This window comes from Gobio gobio (assembly GCF_949357685.1).
Source record: "Gobio gobio genome assembly, chromosome: 15".
Taxonomy (NCBI): Eukaryota; Metazoa; Chordata; class Actinopteri; order Cypriniformes; family Gobionidae; genus Gobio; species Gobio gobio.
In genome coordinates, this window is record NC_137108.1 from 40,287,847 (window position 1) to 40,311,482 (window position 23,636).

Sequence of the window (23,636 nt, forward strand, 5' to 3'; positions counted from 1 at the left end):
GATGGGCACCTGACTGGTCTGCGGCTATGCAGCCCCATACACAACAAACTGCGATGCACTGTGTATTCTGACACCTTTCTATCAGAACCAGCATTAACTTCTTGAGCAATTTGAGCTACAGTAGCTCGACTGTTTGATTGGACCACACGGGCCAGCCTTCGCTCCCCACGTGCATCAATGAGCCTTGGCCTCGCCCATGACCCTGTCGCCAATTCACCACTGTTCCTTCCTTAGAGCACTTTTGATACTGACCACTGCAAACCGGGAACACCCCACAAGAGCTGCAGTTTTGGAGATGCTCTGACCCAGCCGTCTAGCCATCACAATTTGGCCCGTGTCAAACTCACTCAAATCCTCACGCTAATATATCCCACCCACTAACAGGTGCTGTGATGAAGAGATAATCAGTGTTATTCACTTCACCAATTAGTAATACACAAACTTTTTTTTGGCATTTTTATTATACATTTTCGACTGTCACAAGTCATCTTTACAATCGTGTCTATACAATACATCCCACCTTCGTTCTCTCCCTCCCTGACCCGAATAAATAGCACATGCTTTCATCACTCAGCAAGGGCTTTGCACAGCAGCGCCCGCAGACAGACATACAGACAGTCACTCTGATAACACACTCAGAGGAGGGAGAGATCACTGAGGCTGAAGGGCAGGACAACAATGAAATGGCCGGACAGAGGACATCAGTAACAGACCGTCCAAACGAAATAATCAAAGAAAAAACAGAGAGAGAGAGAGAGAGAGAGAGAGAGAGAGAGAATATCAACTCAAAGTCTCTAGGTGAATCTCACCAAGCCTGTCAAGAATTTCAAAGTAAAATCAATAGAAAAAATTATTATTTAGCCTTTCTTTGCATTGTGACAATATTTTCATAATTTCCAAGATTATAAATATATTTATACCACTTGAAAATATGTTTTACTGCTTTTAAATGATGCTTATTTTTTAAATAAAAATAAGGATTATTTTCATTTACAGCATTACAGTAAATGAGGGGTGCTTAATTGTCAGAAACATATTTTTTCATTTGATTATGAGGTGAAACACCTGGACAAGTTCTGTGTGAGATTCGCCTACAGTGTTGAGTGAAATGTACGTCACAATACTCCTCCTGATCTTGAGTTCTGCTTGGTCCTAAACGCCCAGTCCCAGGAACGACTGAAGTTCTCCAATCTGTGTGTATGTTCAGCTGCTCGAGCTAACAGTAACTCTGAACAGTTCAAGTTTGATTCCAGTGAAACTCTACAAGTTTCCCGACACCTCGACTACATGAAACAGCTCCTCTCACCCCCAAGTCATAAATACACAGGGATATGAAACCAAAAATAATAGCTAAAACTTTAGGGAGAAAGAAGCAATGGTTAAAATTGTAACAGTGTGTAAAAACAATCGTCCCTCTGATACTCTACCTTAAGTAACAGCTGGACATTTTACTTGTAGATTAACATCTAACTGTCATTATGATTTTTCCAAGTGATTATTGCTAAAATGGGAATTCATATTCATACCACTTGGCCCACCTATTTCTACATTGGTCCTCAGTTGAGCAGAAACACACAATGACGTTAGACTGTAATTCAAGTCTATTAAATAAATACTGTAATGGTCTGACACAAGTTTCAGTAACAGCTCTGAAATCATCAAAACAAAAGAGAAAATTTAATTTCTCTTCCATCAAAACATAAAAATACGTTTGTTGTGAAATGACAGGCTGAGAGGTCCCTCGGAGCAGATTGGAGGTTGATTTCAGACCTCCTACAGAAGAGACAGACACTTCCCTCTTTGAAATCTTTAACGCATCTCTCCAAAGTTCATTTCGTTTTTTGTTTTGTTTAAAAAAGGTCCACGATGAATTGCAGTTTTCTATAAGCTCACGTTGAGCTTCCCCAGACACTCCGTACGGACCAAAACGGCTCAAGATGCAGCACAGCTGAAAGTCACAGACGCTCCCGTACGTGTGTGTTATTGCTTCAGACCCAGAGTTCATAATGTGTTCATATTGATAGAAGAGTTAGTTTGTAGTCCTGTAGCTGCTGATGGGACACTTGGGTAACCTAAACGCTACCCATTTCAATCCCAGCGTTAATGTCACTGAGTTGAGCACCGTCCCGTCCATGATTTGCCCCCTTTGTGGAGTCCTGTCACAGGGACCAGAGTGAGTAAACGGTTGGGTGTAGGGGTTACCGTATGCCTTTCACTGATCCGTCAGTTTGTCCGGGTCTGGATCAGACTCCTGCTGCACCTCTGGTGTGATCATTCCTCTGTGGAGCTTCTCCAGAGACTGTTTCATCTACATTAGAGAGGGGAAGAGGCTTTAAAAACAATACGGAATCGAAATCAACCATTTTTACTTTCATAGAAAATGTCCCTAGAATTATTTGTACATTATTTATCATAAAAAAACTAATATCTTGAGCCTAAACTGGTTTGTTGTCTCAGCCTGGTTATGCAGGCCTGTTTTTTTTTTTAAAGGTTTTGGGCATCTTGAACAAGATCTAGCAAACCAGTTTAAACTGGTTTACATGCTTTTTTTCAGCAGAAACTACTGTTTGCTTTTATAATCTTTCTTTACCTTTTTGGAAATAAAGAACAGAACATTTACGAGCATAAAGACAATAAGCTAACTATTCTAAGAGGGTTATACATGAGATTCTAGAATAAAACGACAGCAAATTGCACATTGAGGGATTTATTTGGTATATATACTTCTGCTAAGCAACTGTGGGCCACTATTACCTAAAACGGTGTCTACTAATGCAGATTGTCTGTCGTTCTTAGTACTTTGAGTAACGATGAAGGATTGAGGAAGATTTGTTTTACAAAACTTTAATGTTACATTATTAATTCACGTTAATGATGCAGTTTATGAGTTTGAATAAATCCATAATATACACATTGGTGTGTTGATGGTGAGGAATTACAGTTGCAACATCTATTAATCTACCTCAAACTGAGTAGTTTATCACTGAGAAACGTCCTGCTCAAGTCATCCTTGCGATAGAGGTTTGGGTTGAATAACTAGTTATTCCACTCACGCTTGGATTGATATGGTAAAATCAATGCCATCGTTACTGCCTTAACAGTGAGCTTACATCGCTGAGCTTTAGGAAGCCTCCGGAGCTGAAATTCAGTTATGGTAAAGGCGTTTAGCTTCCGACACACGCTGTAAGCAGTAGACCAATCGTAAAAGAGTGGGCTGTCTGGAGGAATTTAATCGTTTGACAATCATTGAAAAATGTGGTGAAGTCCAATGTATATGATGAGAACATTTAAGTATTTTTTGACCTTTGATGCATGTAAACCTGTTGTAGGAGACCTCCAAAACAAAATGTACAATACTATAATTGGGGACTTGCATAATAGCACATTCTACGGCCCCCTTGGAAGTGCGCTGAGGCCCCCAAGTGGGTCCGGATCCCTAGTTGAGAATCACTGGTATAGATGCATGACAAAATCTCAGAAAAAAGTAATAAATACTGTAGAGTAAATGTTCACCCACTGATAGTATCAATCCTAATTTCTTTTCAGAAAATACAACATTTCGGCTGCATGCTAAAGACCTGAACATCTTAAGTTTAGCTCAGGAACACACCTGATCCAGAAGTGAGACAGAAGACTGTAAAATCTGCTGCCATTTGTTCATCTGGGCCTGGTGGAACTGTCTCTGGAGCTGCAGTACTTGCGCCCACTCTCCTGCTGACTGGGGCAGAGGGCTGCGGAGAGAGAGAGAGAGATTCCGGAATCAGCACGCTAAGAAGCAGCATGTGTGTATAGCCACTCAGTTAGTTTTAATATACCTGTCAGTTAAAGAGTACGAGTGCCAGGTCTCGAGCGTGTGTGCGGCCCGCTCCAGCGCCCAGAGTTTGTAGAACAACATCATGTTCAGAGCAACCAAAACCACCAGACTGGAGGAGGAAGACAAAAGAGACATAAATATAGTCGTCTGTACTCGTTTTTGGGTCATGAAAAATATGTGTTTTCCTTGAAGCACAAAGACAAAGGCTCTACCTGACACAGATCCTATACGCAGGGGGGAGCGAGGAAAGCAAGACGAGAAAGAGAAGAACAGCAAGGAGAGATATTAGTACGCAAAAGAAGGGAGAGAGACAGACACTCCTTAGGTGATATCGGTGTTATTATAAACGGGGTGTAATATTACTATGCACAGGAAAGTGCTAAAAGGGATAGTTTACTCAAATATTTTTTGTAATATCATATACTCAACCTCATGTCGCATTGATTTTTGTCTTTAGTGGAACGCAAAGAGAGATATTTAGCAACATGTCCAGGCTGCTCTTTTTATACAATGGCAGTGGATGGGGACTGGAGCTGTTAAGCTCTAAAAAGTACCATTAAAGTTGACTTGTATGCTAAGTTCAAAGTTCCAAAGCCATATGATAACTTTCTCTGAAAAATATACTCACCTAAGTTAATATTTACTGTATAATGAGCTTTAAAGCCCCAGTCCCTCACTTTCATTGTATGGAAAAATACAGCTAAAAAGGTATTTTAGAAAATGTGTTTCAAATGACATGAGGATAAGTAAAAGATGACAGAGCTTTCATTTTTGGAAAAATTATATATGGGCTTCACACGGATCCTAAAAAATATACATCATCATAATGTGTTGTCCACCGTGTTAGTAAATATGGTACATTCAAATCTTGAGCCGAGCTTAAAGTGCTCATGAACAGAAAAGACGCTGCAACTGTAATGAAGACAACCTGACAGTCTCAATGAGCTCAGATTCAATTTTGTTCATCTAAAGGGAGTTTAATGACATCAGCGGCTCACATTAACGCTGACATTACACAAGTGCACACAAAGTGATATTTACAGAATGCCAAAGTTGAAAACACTCACATGAAGCTCACAATGAGCAGGATGGTGGAGATGCTGTTGTTGCTGCCACGCCACCTCTCACCCAATTTTACATACTGTGCACCTGGAGAACATTTTGAATATTGTTATTAAAAATATTAGGTTTTATTTCATTAAATTACAATTACATAATCATTGAACAAATCACATTTACTACTAATATTAATAATAATAATAGTAGTAAAATAAATATATTAATATTTCTGGCAGTCTTCATTAAAAATTATATAATATATATTTTATGTATTGTGCATTAAAAATAACTCATTTAGCCACAGGCATTTGATCAGCAACAAAAAAAGAAGGAAATCCTGAATTCTTTATTATTATTAATTCTATATATTATTTACATTTTATTAAATTATATAATTAGACCTTTTATTTTAGTGGAAAATATTTATTTATAATATTTAGATTTTTTTTGGGGGGGGGGGTTGATCCACATGAATTTACGCAATTCATGTGGATCATACTTCTCAGGTTGGAAAATATGGAAATCCGTATAAATACAAAAAAAAAATCACATCCTTGTTTATTTTAGTAAAAGCATAAACCGGGATGTTATTCTTATTCTATTGTATAATATTTTATTATTATTACTCAAAATATTAGTTTTATTTCATTAAATTACAATTACATAAATATTAATCAAATCAATAAAGACATATTATTATTGCAAGTAATATTAATAGTGATTTAAAAATATGTATTTAAAAACTATATTTAAAAGTAATTCAAAAAATGAAAGAGAAACAGTAAAATTAATATATTCATATTTATGGCTATCTTCGTTTAGATTTTTTTTAAATAATACATTTTTATTTATTTTATTACATTTCAAAATTACATAATCATTTTTAAAAATCAATAAAGATAGAATTGTACTGTAAAAAATAATATTTAATTAATTAATAATAATAATTTATTTTACAGAACAACAATATGTCTTAATTTCTTCATACTTTCAAACAATAAACCAGAGAGCTGTTATCTTATATTTAAAATATAAAATATATAAAAAATATATTTATATTTTTAAGATTATATTTTTTCATACTGCTGAGGTTGGAAACTATGGAAATCTGTATAAATACAGAAAAAATCACAGTAAATCCAGTAAAAGCAATTCCACATTCAACCAGGAGATGTCAACGTGTTTCACATGGACTCGCAGACCAGACTTGACCAAATTCAGTTGTCATGCACCCCTGTGTCGACTGACTCACCAGCTTCTCTCCTCTCGCGCTCATCTCCCATTCCTCGGTCGCCCCGCTCCCCGCCTCCCGCTCCCTCCCTTTCTCGGTCCCGCTCTCCTGCTCGTCTCGGACAGTTGCGTTTGCGTCTGCGCAGGCCGGGGGGCGTCCTGGCGGAGTCCGCGGAAGGCACTTCTCCAGAGCTCACTACGGACACCTCCGACTGTAACAGCGTCTCCAACTTACACACCTCCATCTCTGACGAGGAAAGCAGAGCTCATTTTTAGCACCAATGCCACAATAAAGGTTTACACTGAGATGAGAACCTGCTTACCCATGTGTCTGTAATACTCTTCAATGCCGCTCCAAGTGTTCTTCTCTATCAGAGCTTTCACAAGACTCCACGGTTGCTTCCTATAGCAGATATCAGACGAGACCCTGCAGACACACACACAATGGGTCCCTCAGCGGTGTTTGCATTTGAAGCATAACAATACGTGCATACAATGGCCAGGAAGTTCTACCTGAGGCGGCTCTTGTGCTTGTTTACAGAGGTGAGGCAGTATCTGTGTACAGTGTAAAAGTAGTCCTGATAGGGGATGCCTGAGGTTATGACCTCTGAGTCCACCACGTAACACTCCCCCCGGGTGCTGCTCTTGTGGAGAGTCTGCGCAACACAACAAAATACAACCTGCTTTAACCCATTATTAAAGGAAAGTTTTGGGTCCCTCAATTTGTAAAAACAAAAATTGTGTTTACATTAATGCACTTACAAAGGAAGACTGTAGCATTTGGGAATATTAAAAAGCAGAAATAGGAAGCTTGTTTTTTTTTCTCTTGAGCGTTTATGTGTGCTGTGGGTTTACTGTTCTAAGTGGATTTACTTCTAGTTATACCATGTAAATAGGGCTTAACATTAACTATATTAACTAGGGCTGAACAATTAATCGAAATAAAACAGCAACCATAAGTCTTCATGAGATTATCAAACCACAAATGCTGCGATTTAAAAAACGGTAACTAAAAAAGGGGCTATCTGAGATTATCCACCAAAATAAATAATGTTTGGAAATTAAGAAATTAAGACATAAGCATAAATGTACTTAAATAATACTGTAATAGTTGCACAGAATTTTTTTTTTCTCTTTACAGTGAAATAGAATTATTACAATAGTAATATAGTTATTATTTTTATTATTGCCATCATTATTTTATAGTAATTTTGATATATAATCACATTTTCTGGATAAACTGTGCAGAACCACAAACAAGCACAGCAAACCTGAAATGTATTAATAAATAAAAAAATCGTTTCATTAACGTTTCATCTCTTTCTGGTATCTTTACGTATATCATGAGAGTTACAAGATTTAATTTGCTTTACATGGTCATGACAGGATTTGAATATGAAATATAACTGAACAAGTTTAGAAAGCACTTTTAGTCTGACGTTACCATACATAATGTTTAAATATAGCAGATGTGTGTATTTTAATACTTATTTTAGTGCAATGCCTTAGTGCATGGACTTTGATTGTAACTGCATCTCTACAAGTCAAAAATATTTTTTGTGATGTCAGTAGAGCTTAACTTGTATTTAACCTGCAAAATTGTGTTCATTAGAGTCTAGGATATAAAATAATAATAGTTTATTACATCAAAGTTCAGGGTTAAAATGTTACTTTAATTGTATGCATGTTTGTGGCTATTTTCTTTCAAATGTAAAGCAATTATTATGTATTAAATCAAACTTAAAGGAGGTGTTCACCTAAAAATGAAAATTCTGTCATCATTTACTCAAATAGTTTCAAACCGGCATGAATTTCTTTCTATAGTGGAACACAAAAAAAAGAACTGTTTTTGTCCATACAATGGGGTTCAAAACAATATTGGATCCTGCTGACTTTCATTGTACAGGCAAAAAAATTTTTTTTTTTTTTGTTTGGCAAAAATAAATACACACAGGTTGTGGGTGAGTAAATTATAACAGGCTTTTGACCCTTTAATAAAATTAAGGGAGACTGAGGAACAGCTGAGATAAAAAAACTAAGAAAAAGAGCTGTGTGGACCCACCTGTGTTTCCACCACAGGAGCGGTTTTTGGGCCCAGTGGGTTGTTGATGGCGATGGTGTAACTCAGAACTCTACTGCTGTTCCCACTGCTGCTGTCCTGCTGCCACTCGTGCACAGAGAGATCTGAACCAATCACACGAAAGAGAGAGCAGAAGCAGAAAAAGAACAGTTAGAGAAGAGGGAGAAAAAAGGGTGTGTATTTACAGTCAGAGCACTTGCAGGGGCACAGAGAAGGGGGCAATTATCCATGCAGACAACATAGACAAAGAGCCCAGCATGAGAAAAAAACAATTCTCACACTGTGGTACGGAGGCTATCATCTCTTCATCTATCATGGATATTTTTGACATTATTTGCTGTGCGAAGTAAATAAAGTCGCCAAGACAGAAAAAAGAATGAGACCATGGTACTTTGTCTTGCTATAGAACACAGTGAAACCAAATAGTCGAGTTCTCATTATCCACTCCAAAGGCCCCTATAGGACAAACAGCATGAAAAGAGAGAAAGGAGGGGGGGGGGGGGACATGTGGGATCTGAAAACTGCAGGAAAAGGCAATAACAATACAGCAGAAATCGCCATGCATAGAATAGTTAGCAACACAGTCAAATATAAAAATGCAAGCAGGAACTCCAGCCCACTAAAGGCAGTATTTCAATAAGTAAAGTATGCTAAAGGCCAAGATAGTGCTACATAGGGTTCTGGAAGAAAAAAAATGGCATCCATAATCTTCACAGTCCAACCAATAGAGTGGTGCGGGTATGACATGCCTTTGTAGGCCACAACACAGAAGCGAGTTAGCATTTTAGCACTTCTGGTTCCCTCTTCCCAAAGACAAAGGGTTTTTGAATGGGGTTTTGGTTTAAATGGCTGAAATAAGGTCTGTGGTGAACACAAGCTCAAGAGACTTTCACGTTTTATTCTACGACACAAAATACATCAGTATAACCCCACTCGTGTTTTTTTAAGCGGTTACGTGCCTTGCTAAAAGGTGGTCGCTAACAAGTGGTTAAATGGGACTACAGAGGCTGTCAAGGAGATTAAACAGGTAAGCTGAGTCCGCTTTTACAGCCTCATTATGTTCATAATTGTGCTTTTATAAACTATTCTAACTCAACCGTTCAGGGAAAATGTTTTTAGATAAAGACTGAAAGAGTTTTTGGAAGCTTAGTGATGATGACGTTGAAATCTAGCCGTGGTGTAGTCCGTTTATAGCCTCCCTTTAGCGGTTTACTTCTGGCGACTGCATTTAGACTTCAAAATAAATAAAAAATTTGTTCATCTGTGATAATTATCTTAATAGACAAAACGTGTAAGTACCGTAAACCTTTGTTGATCAGAGCTTGTTTTTTGCAATAATCCAAAAACCTATGGGAAAATCCTATTGGGTTTTTCTCGAGAGAACCAGTGCGATGCTAACCGCCGATTGGCCTACAAAGTGACGTCAAAGAGACGACTCTATAGAGTGGTGCAGGTATGATGTCAGAACCCAGGCTCCTATAGGGCTTTATAGTGGGGTTTTCGATTTGTGTGTCAAATAAAGCCTGTGGTAAACACAGCTTGACTATACTTTCTTTACATTTTTACTCCACAACGTAAACTATACACACCCATAGCGAAAACAGTTATGTTAATTTTTTTCTAGATAAGACAGCTTGCAGTGTTGAGTGTATGCAATGTACGTTGTAAAACAAAACGTCAAAGTATCATCAAGTTATGTTTACCACAGGTTTTATTTTACACATAAAATGAAGAAGAAGAAACATTATAAAACCCAATCGGAAAATCTCAAAGGAACCAGCAGCGAATTAGACTCATACCTGCACCACTCTATTAAATATTTAAATCTAATTAATTACATTATATATGCTTTGGAATTAAACATTTTTACACTTTTAAAAGACATTTAAAGACAAGGTTGTTTAACAATAACATATGCTTATGTAGAATCCAAATTAAGTGTGAATTTTACAATTTTTAAAGGCAAGGTAGGTGATTTGTTCCAGAAACATTTTTTGTTATGCTGGTTGAAAGTCTCATCCTGATAGCAATCACTAATATATATCTCATCTGTGGAAGGCAAAGGACCAAAACAACAAACTTATGCTGCGTTCCCACCATAACTACTGTATTTTGGAAGAGATTGAAACCTGTGACGTCATATTCGGAGTGGTTTGTGAATTTATGCGTTTCAATGGCAACACTATCAACACCGAAATTAGTCTGCAGCAGTCAGGTGGTACATGTCAGTTCCCTTTAAATTGTTTATGTTCATTATTATTGTAACGTTATTTGCTTTGAGACATAATCCTGGTTTAATGCCATCTCTCGTGACGCTTCCTTCTGTACACGTTCATAAGTTTTAAAGGAGGCGTGGCTTTGGAGATGCTCTGAAGAGAGGGTGGGATATTATGCTTTCAAAGCTAGCTCGCTATTGTTAGCCTCTTCTCTATATTTAATTGCTGAACTTCTGAAGAGAAACCCACCAATCAGAGAAGTCGCTGAAACCATAGTAATGGGAACCTCTGTAAATAGAGAATTGCTAATCCAGCTAGCTACCCTTTTAATGTTTTAAAGCACAAATGTTTCTTTATAATTTAGCAAAAAATTTACTTTATAATTTAGATGAATAGCTCATTTTATACCTTGTCTTTTCATCCCATGTTTTATTTTAAATTAAATATTGTACTGTAGTGATTCAATTCGGAAAATGAAAGTATGTAGAAGTAGTAAGAATGGAAAACTCAGCATTAAAAAGTCTAAACTGACCAGTGAAGTGACGTTGTGAGAAGAGGTGCTGTATGAAGTGAGTGTCCGAGAACAGAAGGTCGTAGAGCTTGTCCACGCTCATGCGAACAACCGTGTTGATATGAAGTCGGCCGTTGAGGTCCGGACAGAAAGACTCCACCTCACCTATGCAGAGTAAAAGTGTTCAAATGAACCAGTCTGACTTTTTATCAAGGACATAGCTACTTAACACATATTTATCTACTCTTTACAGAGAATGGCATCAAATCTTTCAAATATTTTTTTCTCTGAAAATTTAAGGTCACAGTTTGTTCTGAGAAACAAGGAAGACAAGCGCTCACTCTCTTCCTGAGTGTCAGAGGAATTGCTGGGGTCAGTTGGGAGATCCTCATCATTGGTCATATCCAAAGAGGAGAGGTTTCCATAGCTGTGTGGGACAGTGAGAGGCGACTGAAGTGACTGATTGGCTGATTCTGACTGGCTGTCCCCGCCTTCTTCCAGGATCTATAAAAGGAACAGAGAGGAAGGGAATAAACAAACAAGTGTTGTTAATGTTAAAAATGAAACCCGACCAAACTTAAATTTGGTCACAATTAATTTTTTACCAGTAAATTTCTATGACTTTTCATTCATTCAAACAGATTTATTAATGAATAATTAAGCATGTTTACATGCACACCAATAAGCTGATAACTACCAAAGATGTGTTTATTGAAATAACCAGATTAACTGGTTTAAATGCAAATCAACAACCTGGCAATGCAAATAAACTGCATTTACAAGACTGTATTAAAAAAAAATTGGTTATTTCCTGGTGGTGACGTCATAATGCAAGCACCCATGTATTTCACTCAGACTTTTCTATATTCTTATTATGCAAGTTATGTTAAATAAAGCATTAAATAACCCCAATGTATTTCAAAAGTAAGCGAGAAACTTCAACTGTACAACACTAGATGAGAACATGTTTTTTAATATTTCTTGGGTCAAGAAATGTATTTCTCCTCCCTACTGCGAAACACTCACTGTGGCTGGATGTGCTTAAATTTGCTGTATAAGGATGCTTTAATGTCACATATATCACACATGCACACTTTAATAAGCCAACAGAACGCAGGTTAAGTTGTTTATGTGCCGGGCGAAATCAGGTTTAACGCGTTTACATGACCACACGCATTGTCGGCTTAAACATAAACGCGTTAAGAATGTGCATGTAAACACACTCATTATGACTGATTTGTTAACAGATTAATAGAAAAGTGACGCACAAACCAAGTAGCATACTCTGCACACAAGCAGTATATTTCAAAAATATTTTGTAGCAGAAAACCTAGTGCATCAATGGATTTTTGCAACCGTTTGTGTATAAATCTTCCGCTGTAATGCTTTTTGAGCATAACCACGCTGGCTGGTATTTCACAGTAGCTTGACACTTACGGTTGAGGACAGGGCAGCTCCAGTGTTTGTGGTGGGGGTTAGTGAGCTCTGGGAGCTGGGTGGACTGGGCTCAGGCTCGACAGTGGCCCGAGTAGACGGTACCTCCACAGGCTGGCAGGAAGAAGAGGAGGAGGAAGGAGGTGAAGATCCTGAAGCACAGGGAAGAATTGAGGCAGACGAGGGTGGAGAGCAGCCCACCGGAATCCCCGGCACTGATCCCAGATCCAGCAGGTCAGTGACGGAGACCGGCTCCTCACCTGGCCTACAGCACAGAGACAGTCAGACATAAGTGTCAGGCTTGTTAAAGAGGAAATTTTTTTGGTACTAGACAGTCTAATGTACAGAACACACTGATTATTTATTGAAGCCAAGCGGCAAAAATGTCTACATATCAACAATAAATGACAGTAAACTGCAAGTATGCAGACGTTAGCCAATCATAAGAGACAGAGAGGTTAATTAATAAATTCATTAATTTGTTAAATTTATATAGCGCTTTTCTAGGCACTCAAAGCGCTTTTTACATGGAAGGGGAAATCTCCTCAACCACCACCAATGTGCAGCATCCACCTGGAGGATGCGATGGCAGCCATATTGCGCCAGAACGCCCTGCACACACCAGCTTATTGGTGGAGAGGAGACAGAGTGATGAGGCCAATCAATATATGGGAATTATTAGGAGGCCATGATGGACAGGGGCCAATGGGCATGCCGGGGTTACACCCCTACACTTTATCAAAGGACATCCTGGGATTTTTAATGACCCCAGAGAGTCAGGACCTCGGTTTAACGTCTCATCCATCACTATACTGGGATGTTAGGACCCACACAGACCACAGGGTGAGCACCCACTGCTGGCCTCACTAACACCTCTACCAGCAGCTACCTAGTTTTCCCAGTTGGTCTCCCATCCAGGTACTGACCAGGCTCAGCCCTGCTAAGCTTCAGTGGGAAACCAGTCATGGGCTACAGGGTGATATGGCTGCTGGTTAATTAATAAATTAAAACAAGTATGCAGACGTTAGCCAATCATAAGAGAGACAGAGAGGGACAATCAAGATAGACATACAAGACTGAAAGGTACAGTTGCAAAAACATAAAACTAAAAGGCTTGTCTACTGGTCTCATAAGTGGACTTTAAAGGGTGAAAATAAAATGTGAGTAATGTATATAATTTTTTACTAAAAACTTAAAATAAAATAGATACAGGTACACTGTGACCTTCTGTCTTCTATCTTCTTTGTGTTCTAAGGTCAATTTGAAAAATAACATTTGATAAAAAAAATAAAAAATACAGTTACACTGTCTGTGACAAGTCTGTCTTTGTGTTCTATTGTAAATGAGGATAGATAGATAGATAGATAGATAGATAGATAGATAGATAGATAGATAGATAGATAGATAGATAGATAGATAGATAGATAGATAGATAGATAGATAGATAGATAGATAGATAGATAGATAGATAGATAGATAGATAGATAGATAGATAGATAGATAGAGGTACACTGTGACCTTCTGTCTGTCCTTGTGTTTACCAGGTACATTTTATAAATACAATTTAATAAACAGATTCCTCACAGCAGGCCATTCATATGTTCAGCAGTAGGGGAGACATAGTCATCATCTTCACTAGTGAGCCCCAGCTCAGTGCCGTAACACTGGTGAACGATATGCCATAACTCCTTAGGAGACAGAGTCTGTGGAAGAGAAATATAATATCAATACTTAAGGTACAAACTCAGTATAGACACATTCGGGATAAAATTGTTCTGTGAGGCAGTAGAGGTGATGACCGATTAAAATGGTGTGAAATAGTACATTTTTATTAACTATTTTCAACTTATATTTGAATAACATTATTTTAATTACAGATATTATTTAACTACTTCATTCATAATAAAGTATATTTATAATCAACATTTCCAATCACTCCCTCTGGCATTTTAGCCAAGTTGGTTGCAATGCATTCTGGTACTGATTTACTCATGTAAAATGCATGCAATTTTGTGATGCCTAAAAATAGTGCCTAGGTAGGCAGCTTACTAGAGTTTGGAACAGAGCTTTTATCTAAAAATAATAAAGTACTGTTAAACACTTTTAAGTTATTTTTACATTTGTGCGTTTTTCAGATGTAGCATTGTTGAAATGTTAGTTGCAACAATATAAGCTGCAGTAGCTTTGTATTATTGTTCAGTTCTAACAGACAAGCTTGCTGAAGATTGCAATGCATCTGTAGTCACCACCTGCATCTTGCCATGTGCTAATTATTATGGCCGACGGCCAAGTGGTTTTGGTCGCCGGCCATATGAAATCGTCTACGCCTCGACAAATACACAGTGAATTTTCTGACAAGAGATTACAGATGGTTCTGTCTTATACACAAATAAAATGTGCACGTGTGCGATTCTTACCTTATCCATCAGTGCATTCTGCCATAGTCTGAAGATCATCATAAAGCTGCGATCCCTTGCCCCAAATGATGTGAAGAAGTGCTGACAAATGCAAGATCAGATTTTAATTAAAGGTAGAGTATTTATTGGCTTGGGAGTTTCAAAATGTAGCCAACAAAATAAATCCTTTAATGGCAATTTTAGCATGCCTATCTGCAGTGCGGTACCTTCTCGTGTTCAGTGCTAATCTGGATGGCGTTAGGAATGAGCTTCGCTGTCTTCTCCTTGGTCAGACTGGTCACATCTTTCAGCAGTATGGTTATCTGTTGATAAAAAGAGGGAGAAAGAATATTAAGGATTTACAAATGCTGTTTGCTTGAGCCAACTTTCCAAAGCAAAGGTCGCACAAATGGTTTGTTCAACAAATAATTATGTTCATAATTGATTAATATGTTGACTATTTTTTCATTAATCTGATTTTTCATTAATCTGATTAATCTGTAAATTTCAGTACATACACTACTGCTCACATTTAAATTAATACTTTTATTCAGCAAGGATGGATTAAATTGATCAAAAGTGACAGTAATGATATTATAATGTTACATTATGTAACATTTCCATGCCAAATAAATGCAGTTGTTTGAATACTTATTATTAAACAGCACAAGTGTTTTCAACATTAATAAGAAAAGATTCATGATCAGCAAATCAGCATATTAAAATGATTTCTGAAGGATCATGTGACTGAAAACTGGAGTAATGATGCTGAAAATTCAGCTTTACCATTACAGGAATAAATTACATTATAAAATTAATATATATTTAAAAATATATATATTAAATTGTAATAATATTTCCCAATATTACAATTTTTTACATATTTTTGATCAAGTCAATGCAGCCTTGGTGAGCATAAGAGACAAGTTTTTTTTCTTTCAAAAAACTTACAAAACAGTAGTGTACAATGTATACTATATATTGTGCAAAAGTTGATATAAATAAATACATATATATGATACATATTTTAATCATAATTTACATTAATCTGATGACTTGGGGTCCATTACGTACCTAACTTATAGCATCTGAAATGATTGCCAGATCTTTTTATTGTGGTAATTTATCTCTAGCTAATTTGGCTCTTCAAATTAACTTGCTGATTTGATTAAAATATCTTGATTAAGTTGATATTACTGCGTGTTCTTGTATTCATTGGAAAGGGGCAGATATATCGATACTCGAAACCGTGATCAGCAATGCAGCGATTGGCTGGCATCAAGACAGCAACGAAACGAAACGATCATACAATTAAAAAAACAGCCAAAAAGGCAAAATGACATAAAAGTTATAATAAATATTAGGGCTGTAACGATACACCAAACCCACGATTCGGTTCGTATCACGATTTTTGACTCACGGTACGATACAAACCTCGATATGGAGGAGGGGGGCTTTGACAAAACAGTTCAAAAGATATTTTGAGGAAAAAAAATACATTTATTAAATAACATTTGAAAAACCTGTATAAACTGAACATCAAATAACAATATTAACTATGCAAATTATTAACAAAATACCTAAGTAAATTAAACTATATAGCCAAAGCTATAACACTTCTGTTTTCTTTGTAATAAAATACTGTTGAAAAACAAACAGAACTAAAGTCCATAGTGGAGATGATTCGAGCATTTTGAAAATTCTTCTTCAATCAATCTTACATTTACAAAGAAAAATGGTTAATGTTTTTTCGCACTGAGGTAACTGAGGTTTACTGTCTGTGCTCTAAACCACAAATCAAGTAAGTAAACATTAAACAAATAAACAACTTCTTTCTCTTAAGAAAACCAAACTCGTTGTGGATTTGATTTAAGGGAGTTGAAAATTCTGAAAATCTATCACAGCCTCTTTAAGTATTTCCGATAAATGGTCGCTTGTATGGCTCTCATACACAGCGCGTGTTTGGAGGACGGGGTTAGCTATTTGCCAATCGGCCGTAATATAGTGTGCGGTTATGGTCATATAGCTGTCTGTGGCACGGGACGTCCATCCATCGGTGGTGATTGCGATGGATTCAGCAGTACTCAACCCTTCCTCCACCTTAGCCTTTGTTTTCTCCAGAAGTTTTGGTAGCACATTTTGAGATAAATGCGCCCGGCTCGGTAATGCATAACTGGGCTCGAGCACACTAAGTAAATACTTGAATCCCTCGTTTTCAACAACCGAAAAATGGCGCATATCCAGTGACATAAAAATTCCAATTGCATCTGTAATTTTTTGTGCTCGATCTGAATTGGCTGGAAACTTTGCTTGGAATAAACTAGGCAGTGTAGGCTGCTGCTGTTGGGTTGTTTTCTGTGCACGAGCTAAACTGATGTCGGGATGGTGACTTAAGATATGCATCTGCATGTTGGTTGTGTTGCCGGCCGGTTGGGGAAGCTTCTTGAAACACTTACGGCAAATTGTGTGGGTCTTGTCAACTACACGATTGCCATCCTTGTTCTCCACCGGGTAGCCGAAATGTTGCCATACTGCTGACTTAAAAGTATTAGGAGGGTCCGTGATCTCTGGGTTGGTTGCCATGTTTCCTCGCGTTCTTCAACTAGCTCGCGTGACGCGTCACATGATTGGAAAGCTTAAGGTATCACACGTAATTGGAGGACGCTTACAGATAAAATTAAAGAATTTATCCTCAACTAGTTTTGTGGTGTAGGTCTACGTATTTTATAATGTTAACTTCAAATAATACTTATAGTAATTTAAAAATGTGGTTGCATTGGATCTGGACAGGAATGATAATTCTGGGAGTTGGAAGGGGTGTGTCGCGATTCTGCCTTCTCACATCGCGATACAGGTTCGTGGACCTGAGTATTGCGATTTCGATTTCATATCGCATATCGTTACAGCCCTAATAAATATATATAAATATGATAACACATATGATAAATGAAATGTGTATATTTTTGTTACATTCACGGTTGTTATTTTCACAGTAACTGTAATTCACCCTTCGCCTGGCACAGCAGACAGCATTTTTTACTCTGCATTATTTATTTTTTTAAAGTTATCAGCATCTCCTGCACTGCATCAAGCCACCCGTTCAAATAATGCGCGTTCATATGTCAAATAATCAACAGTAAAATCCAGAAAACTTGATAATCTATGAACGTAGAAAGGGCCCCAAGTCTGATTACCTAAAGATTCATTTTATAAGTAAATACTCTAATGTGGCGTTCACACCGGACGCTAATCGCGCGAAGGTGGACGCGTGTACATTTTGAGTTTACTCGCGCGAATCGCGCGTGAAATTCGCGCGAATCGCGTGTGACATTTACTGCACAACAGATGCGAATTCGCGTCATGGGCGGGGCTTCCGCCAGCAGCTCGTCTCGTTGAGAAATGGCTGACATGGGCTGTGTTTACATGTCTTTTTTTTTGTTCATATCTACTGTTAATGTGTGACAAAACGTAGTTTTAAGACTTTTTCAGTCGATAATGTAGTTGTTTAAAGCTCAAATCTGTGGTTTATTTACATAAACAGTGCCTATTTGAACATTTTATCTGCCGTTGTCGGAGCTGTGAGCTCCAGCGGACAGCGCGCTCAGCGCACGTGAAAGCCGGCGAGGGCAACCTTTCCTCGGCCAGTCCTTCTGCCGTCTCCCGCTGGCTCTGATGTCTCTGTGGTGTGTCTCGAGCTATAATTCGTCTTGTAACGGCCGATCTTTGGTCTCATGGATCTATAATTTGTTCCCTGGCAAATCGTTTAGGCTGAGGGCAAAGATAAGTTTCATTACTTTATATTTTTAGGCTATAACTGTACGTTGCAGTTGTAACGTTAGCCTACTAGCACTGACTTTGAATGTTTGACTGCATTGTTGCTTTGTTTCATGTATAGCTTGTTATACATTACTGATACTTTTGTATTATTGATCATACATAAACGTGCATTTAACAAAAAGAGACTGGGTTGTGTTTCATGTAATTTAATGTTATCACAGTGATAATCATATTGTCTGAACCAGATATCAATATACAGATTTTCTCTTCATTGTTGTCACTACTAGAGCAAGCTCCTGATTGGTTAACGCGGCGCGAAATATCCGCCAAAGTTCAGATTTTTCAACTTGAGCGTTTCGCGCGATTCACGCGATTCGCGCGAATCGCGCGTTCAAAACGCTCAAGTCGCGTCCTTCTCGCCGCCTCAATCGCGCGAATCGCGCGAATCTCGCCGCCTCATTCGCGCGAATCGCGCCGCAGAATGCCATTTCGCGTCTCTGCATTGACTTAACATGTAAATCACTCGCGCGAATCGCGTCCGGTGTGAACGCACCATAAGAGAGTAGTCTTTATTTCTAAGTACTGTTTATTGTTTAATTCCATTAAAACAATAGAGTTCACATACAATATTACTAATTGCATTGCATATAGGATTTCAAGTTTCATTTCTTTTGATGTTAAACAACAAATATTATTTTGATCCAGACAAATGTGCATCTTTTTTTGCACTTCATTTGTCTGACATACATGTGCTCTATGAAGTACTTGAAGTTTATCCACTAGGAAATTCTTTGTTGATTATTTTCATTGAGTAGTTGTTGCAGCACTATCTAATGTTTTCAGTAATGTGAGGGTTACCGTGGTCTCCCATCGGAAGATATTACTATAGAAGCAGAGCCAGTTCTCCGACAGGTAGAGACGGCCCTGGAGCAGTATGTCCCTCTGCAGTGCGCATGAGTAGTCTAAACATAAAAATAAAATGAACACAACCAGAGGCTATGTGAGGACTGTGCTGCACTTCAAATAATATCACTTATTTCATTCTGCTAGCTTTACTCATGAAGTAGTGAAACTCACCCACTATGAGACGCTCTGTATCAGGCAGCTTTTTAAAGAGTTTACGAAAGTCTTCATTCCTCTGTTTGTATGTGGGACTGAGCACCTACACATCAGACAGAGAGAGATGTGAATAGAGGGAACCAGCACTGTCAGCTAAAGTGCAAAACACAGAGACATGAACTTCCGAAGACCCCAGGATACTTACATTATACCAGCTCTGCATTTTCTGAAACAAAGAGGAAAAAATTAATGAGGGTCTTGATTTCCATTCTTTTTCTCAACAAAACAACCAAAATTGACTCCATTTACTTTCTTTATAAATGTTAAATGTTTTGGTCTTATTGTGTACAGTCCATCAGTGCATATTATTCCAAAAATAAGTAAATTATTCAGTGAGTGATGCGTTTCAGGATATTGATGCAGACGTGAATATGCAATGCAGACTCTTCACGCCCAATCAATTTTTAATAGATACTACCGGTCAAAAGTTTGGAATAATTACAACTTTTTAAAGAAGTCTCTTATGCTATTCCAAGGCTGCATTTACTTGGTCAGAGATACTGTAATATTATGAAATTATATTGCAATTTAAAATAACTTTTCTATTTGAATATATTTTAAAATGTAATTTATTCCTGTGATGCGAAGCTGAATTTTCAGCATCATTACTCCAGTCTTCAATGTTACATGATCCTTCAGAAATCATTCTAATATGCTGCTTTGGTGCTCAATTATTACCAATTATATTATTATGGGCACTCAAATATCATAATGGTTGTTATTATTAAAATTGTTGAAAACATGTTTTTGCTGATTAATATTTTTGTTGGAATTTTTTTTGATGAATAAAAAGTTTGGTAACACTTTACAATAAGATCTCATTTATTAACATTAATTCATGCATTAACTAACATGAACTAAAAGTAAGCTATATATTTTACAGTATTTATTGAAATTTCTTAATGTTAGTTAATAAAAATGTTCATGTTAGTTCACAGTGCATTAACTAATGTTAACGGATACAATTTTTGATCTTAAAAATGTATTAGTGAATGATGAGATTAACATTAACTAAGATTAATAAATGCTGTAAAAGTATTTTTGTTCCATACAAACTTTTGAATGTTAGTTTATCACGTCTTCCCCCAAATATTAAGCAGCAAAAACAGTTTTCAACATTGATAACAATAAGAAATGTTTCTTGAGCACCAAATCAGCATATTAGAATGATTTCTGAAATGTTAATTTATTTATAATGGGGGGGGGGGGGGGGGGTTAATGTTATTTTATGCATTCTGACTTATTTACACTGTTAAAGAGTTGGATTCTCATGCTAAACATGACCAGAATTAAAAAGAATGAGTTGGACGTGTGACGGAGTATTTCTGTGCCAAATACACTCCTTCAGGATTCAGGATGAGTATGGCCAAGTGTGATGTCATAAAGGGCTGAATTCCTTGTTTGGGCACTTCTCCCGGATGAGTGTGTGCGCACATCAACCAGAGCGAGAGCAAGAGCGTGCCCATCAACGAGTTTCATACGGGTTACAGAAGCCGTCGGCAGCGCTGTCATTTTGTTTTTAGACCACGAAATGAACAATTTCACTAAAGAAGTGTGTTTCTGGTTGTGACGGAAAGATAACCTTGTTCAGCCTCCCAAATAACCCAGCGTTACGGAAATAGTGAATGCAGTTTGTTTTTCCGGAGCAGCAACAGAGTTCTGCAAGTGTAGGGCTGTTGCTATCGAATATTTTAGTAATCGAGTATTCTACCAATTTTTCCATCGATTAATCGGATAAGTACTTTTTCTTTATTAAAGAGCAATACTTAATATACAAGAGAAATAAGACAGGTCTCTTAAAATGAAACACTAATTTGTTTCTTTTTTGTTTTATTGCTGAAATTGCAGACATTAATATCTGTGGGAAAAAAAATACTATTAACTATTTTATTTACTATTAAACCTACAACCTATAAATCTAAATAATAGTAATATAAATGTCTAAACATTGCATTTATGTTGTGCAACTTAACGTTCAAGTTTCAGCTTTAGCTCAGGTATGACAACAAGCCTTTACTATCTTCTGAAGGCTTTGTGGCTTTTGTAAGAAGCCAAAAATATTGGACAGGAAGGTAACTTGGAACAAGAACAAGAGTAGAGATGGGCATACAGGTCGCTTTAAATTAGCAAAAGTACATTTCTTAAATAACCCAAACCAGGGTCGACAACCTATGCAGCAAACGGAGGAGTAACCGCTGGAGCGTGAGAAAACACGAGAGATGTGTTTGTGTTTAATTCAGATAAAGTTCATCGCACATACAGATCTACATTTTGAGCTCATCATTCATCATAGTAACACAGCTTGTTTTATTAAGTTATGAGCTATGAATAGCCTATGATTGAAGTGTGAGATTTAAATTAAGCAAATCAATGAAAGCACGCAGCTCTGAGAGCACTCGTTCTGCTATTAACATGTAATGGTGTATTTCGGTGATATCAATTATATAAAGTCCCATTAAACATTTCACTTACACATCACAATAACGGTGATGCATGTGCAAACTCCATTCATGATGGTCAGCCTATGCGTTTCTCACTATAGCAGAGGCGCGAAGTACCGCGAACTGCTGCAAATGAAGTTTAACATATCCAGCGTTGCATCCTGAAGCTCAACACACAGTTGTCTTCATTTAAAAGTAGCGAGACTGAATGATATAACCAGTGCTGATGCCGCTCTCTCTCGCATTGCAGTCTCTGATCTTGAGATGAGCTGAAACCGAAAGTTAAAGAATGACACACATTCATTGCTTTTACCGTGAAATGAGTTCTGCGTCTTTATTAAAATCAACACATTAATGATTTCTCTCATCCAGCCGCAATTTTTGGAATGTTACTTTTTATTACTTTAACCACCTGACCCACGGATATAACCGCAATATGCGCAGTATGCGCTAGACCTCACACAAAAAATGTCTTTCTGCGACATGACGTGTGAAGTTAAATGGACTAAACGATGATTTTTTGAATTCGAGTAACTCAAGTTACTCGAGGACTCGTTTCAGCCCAATGCAAGTGTGTTTGTTTGTTCCCGGTCATGAGTCGAAACCGCAGACGGTGAGTGAAACTGCATCAAATGTCTGTGTTTTGTTGGCAAGCGCTGCATAAGTGCATATAATGTCAACAACACAAACGTATAGTGAACCGAGAGTTATCCAGGGATAATGCCATGATGTATTTTGTGTGTGTGTTTGTGTGTGTGCTCATGACTCTTTAGCTCCACCCAACTGCACGCCTTCACGAGCTCGGCTGCTCGGAAAGAATCGGTATAATAAAACTAAAGACTCTTCAGAGATATGAAGGATGCAATAGAGGTACTCAAGATTAACATGAGATTGGCAGAAACCCTGTACAATTGGCAATGTACCCTTTAACAACATTTAAAAATATTACTGTTTTTACAGCATTTTTTTATCAAATAAATGCAGCCTTTGGTGGGCATAAGAGACTTCTTTCAAAATTATTTAAAACTTTTGACTGGTAGTGGATATCAAATCCAGCCCAGTGCTTCACTCAGAAATATGCCATATTACAGAAGCAAAAGGAGTTTTGAATGTTGTTTTATGTGCACCTGTTAACTACAATCAGTTTAATTAATTTCTTTGAAAAACATTACTATCTTTAAGAACAATTTCTAAGTAACTGTTAGCAACAATAGCATTCTTCCTGCCTTATTCACTCCAAACAGGACATGATCCAGCACTCAGCATGTGGGTGGAAGAGCAAGCGCTCATCATTACCAGACATGAGACAACCAACAATCTCACTGTCCGAGAACGTGGCTTACCTTGGCATTGCGAGTGAAGTGTCGGGCCGAGAGCGGGTAGGAGGTTGATGAGGAGGGAGTAGGAGGCAGGGGACTGTCTGAACCTCCAGCACTTCTGTCCCCACCTGTCTCCCCTTCGCTGACTCTGCCTCCCAGAACACGCCGGCGCAAGGAGGGCGAGCTGCCGGGAGTGCTGCGTGGAGAGTTGCTGGCTGTACTGCAGGCGGAGGAAAAGTA

The 23,636-nt window shown here is 37.7% G+C and overlaps 1 protein-coding gene across 5 annotated transcripts in view; it reads right to left on the minus strand.

Annotated features, from left to right (window-relative positions):
• Positions 1–449: 449 nt before the first annotated feature.
• gramd1a (GRAM domain containing 1A) overlaps positions 450–23,636 on the minus strand; it is a 36,068-nt gene continuing 12,881 nt past the window's right edge. For 4 of the 5 annotated variants that reach the window (XM_079836108.1, XM_079836109.1, XM_079836112.1 and 1 more), the window contains 18 exons: positions 23,421–23,616; positions 19,782–19,802; positions 19,595–19,679; positions 19,376–19,479; positions 14,968–15,063; positions 14,762–14,842; positions 13,929–14,047; positions 12,348–12,609; positions 11,252–11,414; positions 10,932–11,075; positions 8,166–8,287; positions 6,617–6,759; positions 6,427–6,530; positions 6,126–6,350; positions 4,882–4,963; positions 3,816–3,923; positions 3,611–3,731; positions 450–2,308 (listed from right to left, as the gene is read on the minus strand). In XM_079836108.1, coding sequence (XP_079692234.1) covers positions 2,213–2,308; positions 3,611–3,731; positions 3,816–3,923; positions 4,882–4,963; positions 6,126–6,350; positions 6,427–6,530; positions 6,617–6,759; positions 8,166–8,287; positions 10,932–11,075; positions 11,252–11,414; positions 12,348–12,609; positions 13,929–14,047; positions 14,762–14,842; positions 14,968–15,063; positions 19,376–19,479; positions 19,595–19,679; positions 19,782–19,802; positions 23,421–23,616 — 2,272 coding nt within the window. In that variant the 3' untranslated portion in view covers positions 450–2,212. The remainder of the gene's footprint in view (positions 2,309–3,610; positions 3,732–3,815; positions 3,924–4,881; positions 4,964–6,125; positions 6,351–6,426; positions 6,531–6,616; positions 6,760–8,165; positions 8,288–10,931; positions 11,076–11,251; positions 11,415–12,347; positions 12,610–13,928; positions 14,048–14,761; positions 14,843–14,967; positions 15,064–19,375; positions 19,480–19,594; positions 19,680–19,781; positions 19,803–23,420; positions 23,617–23,636) is intronic. The other variant, XM_079836110.1, reaches the window with a different exon arrangement.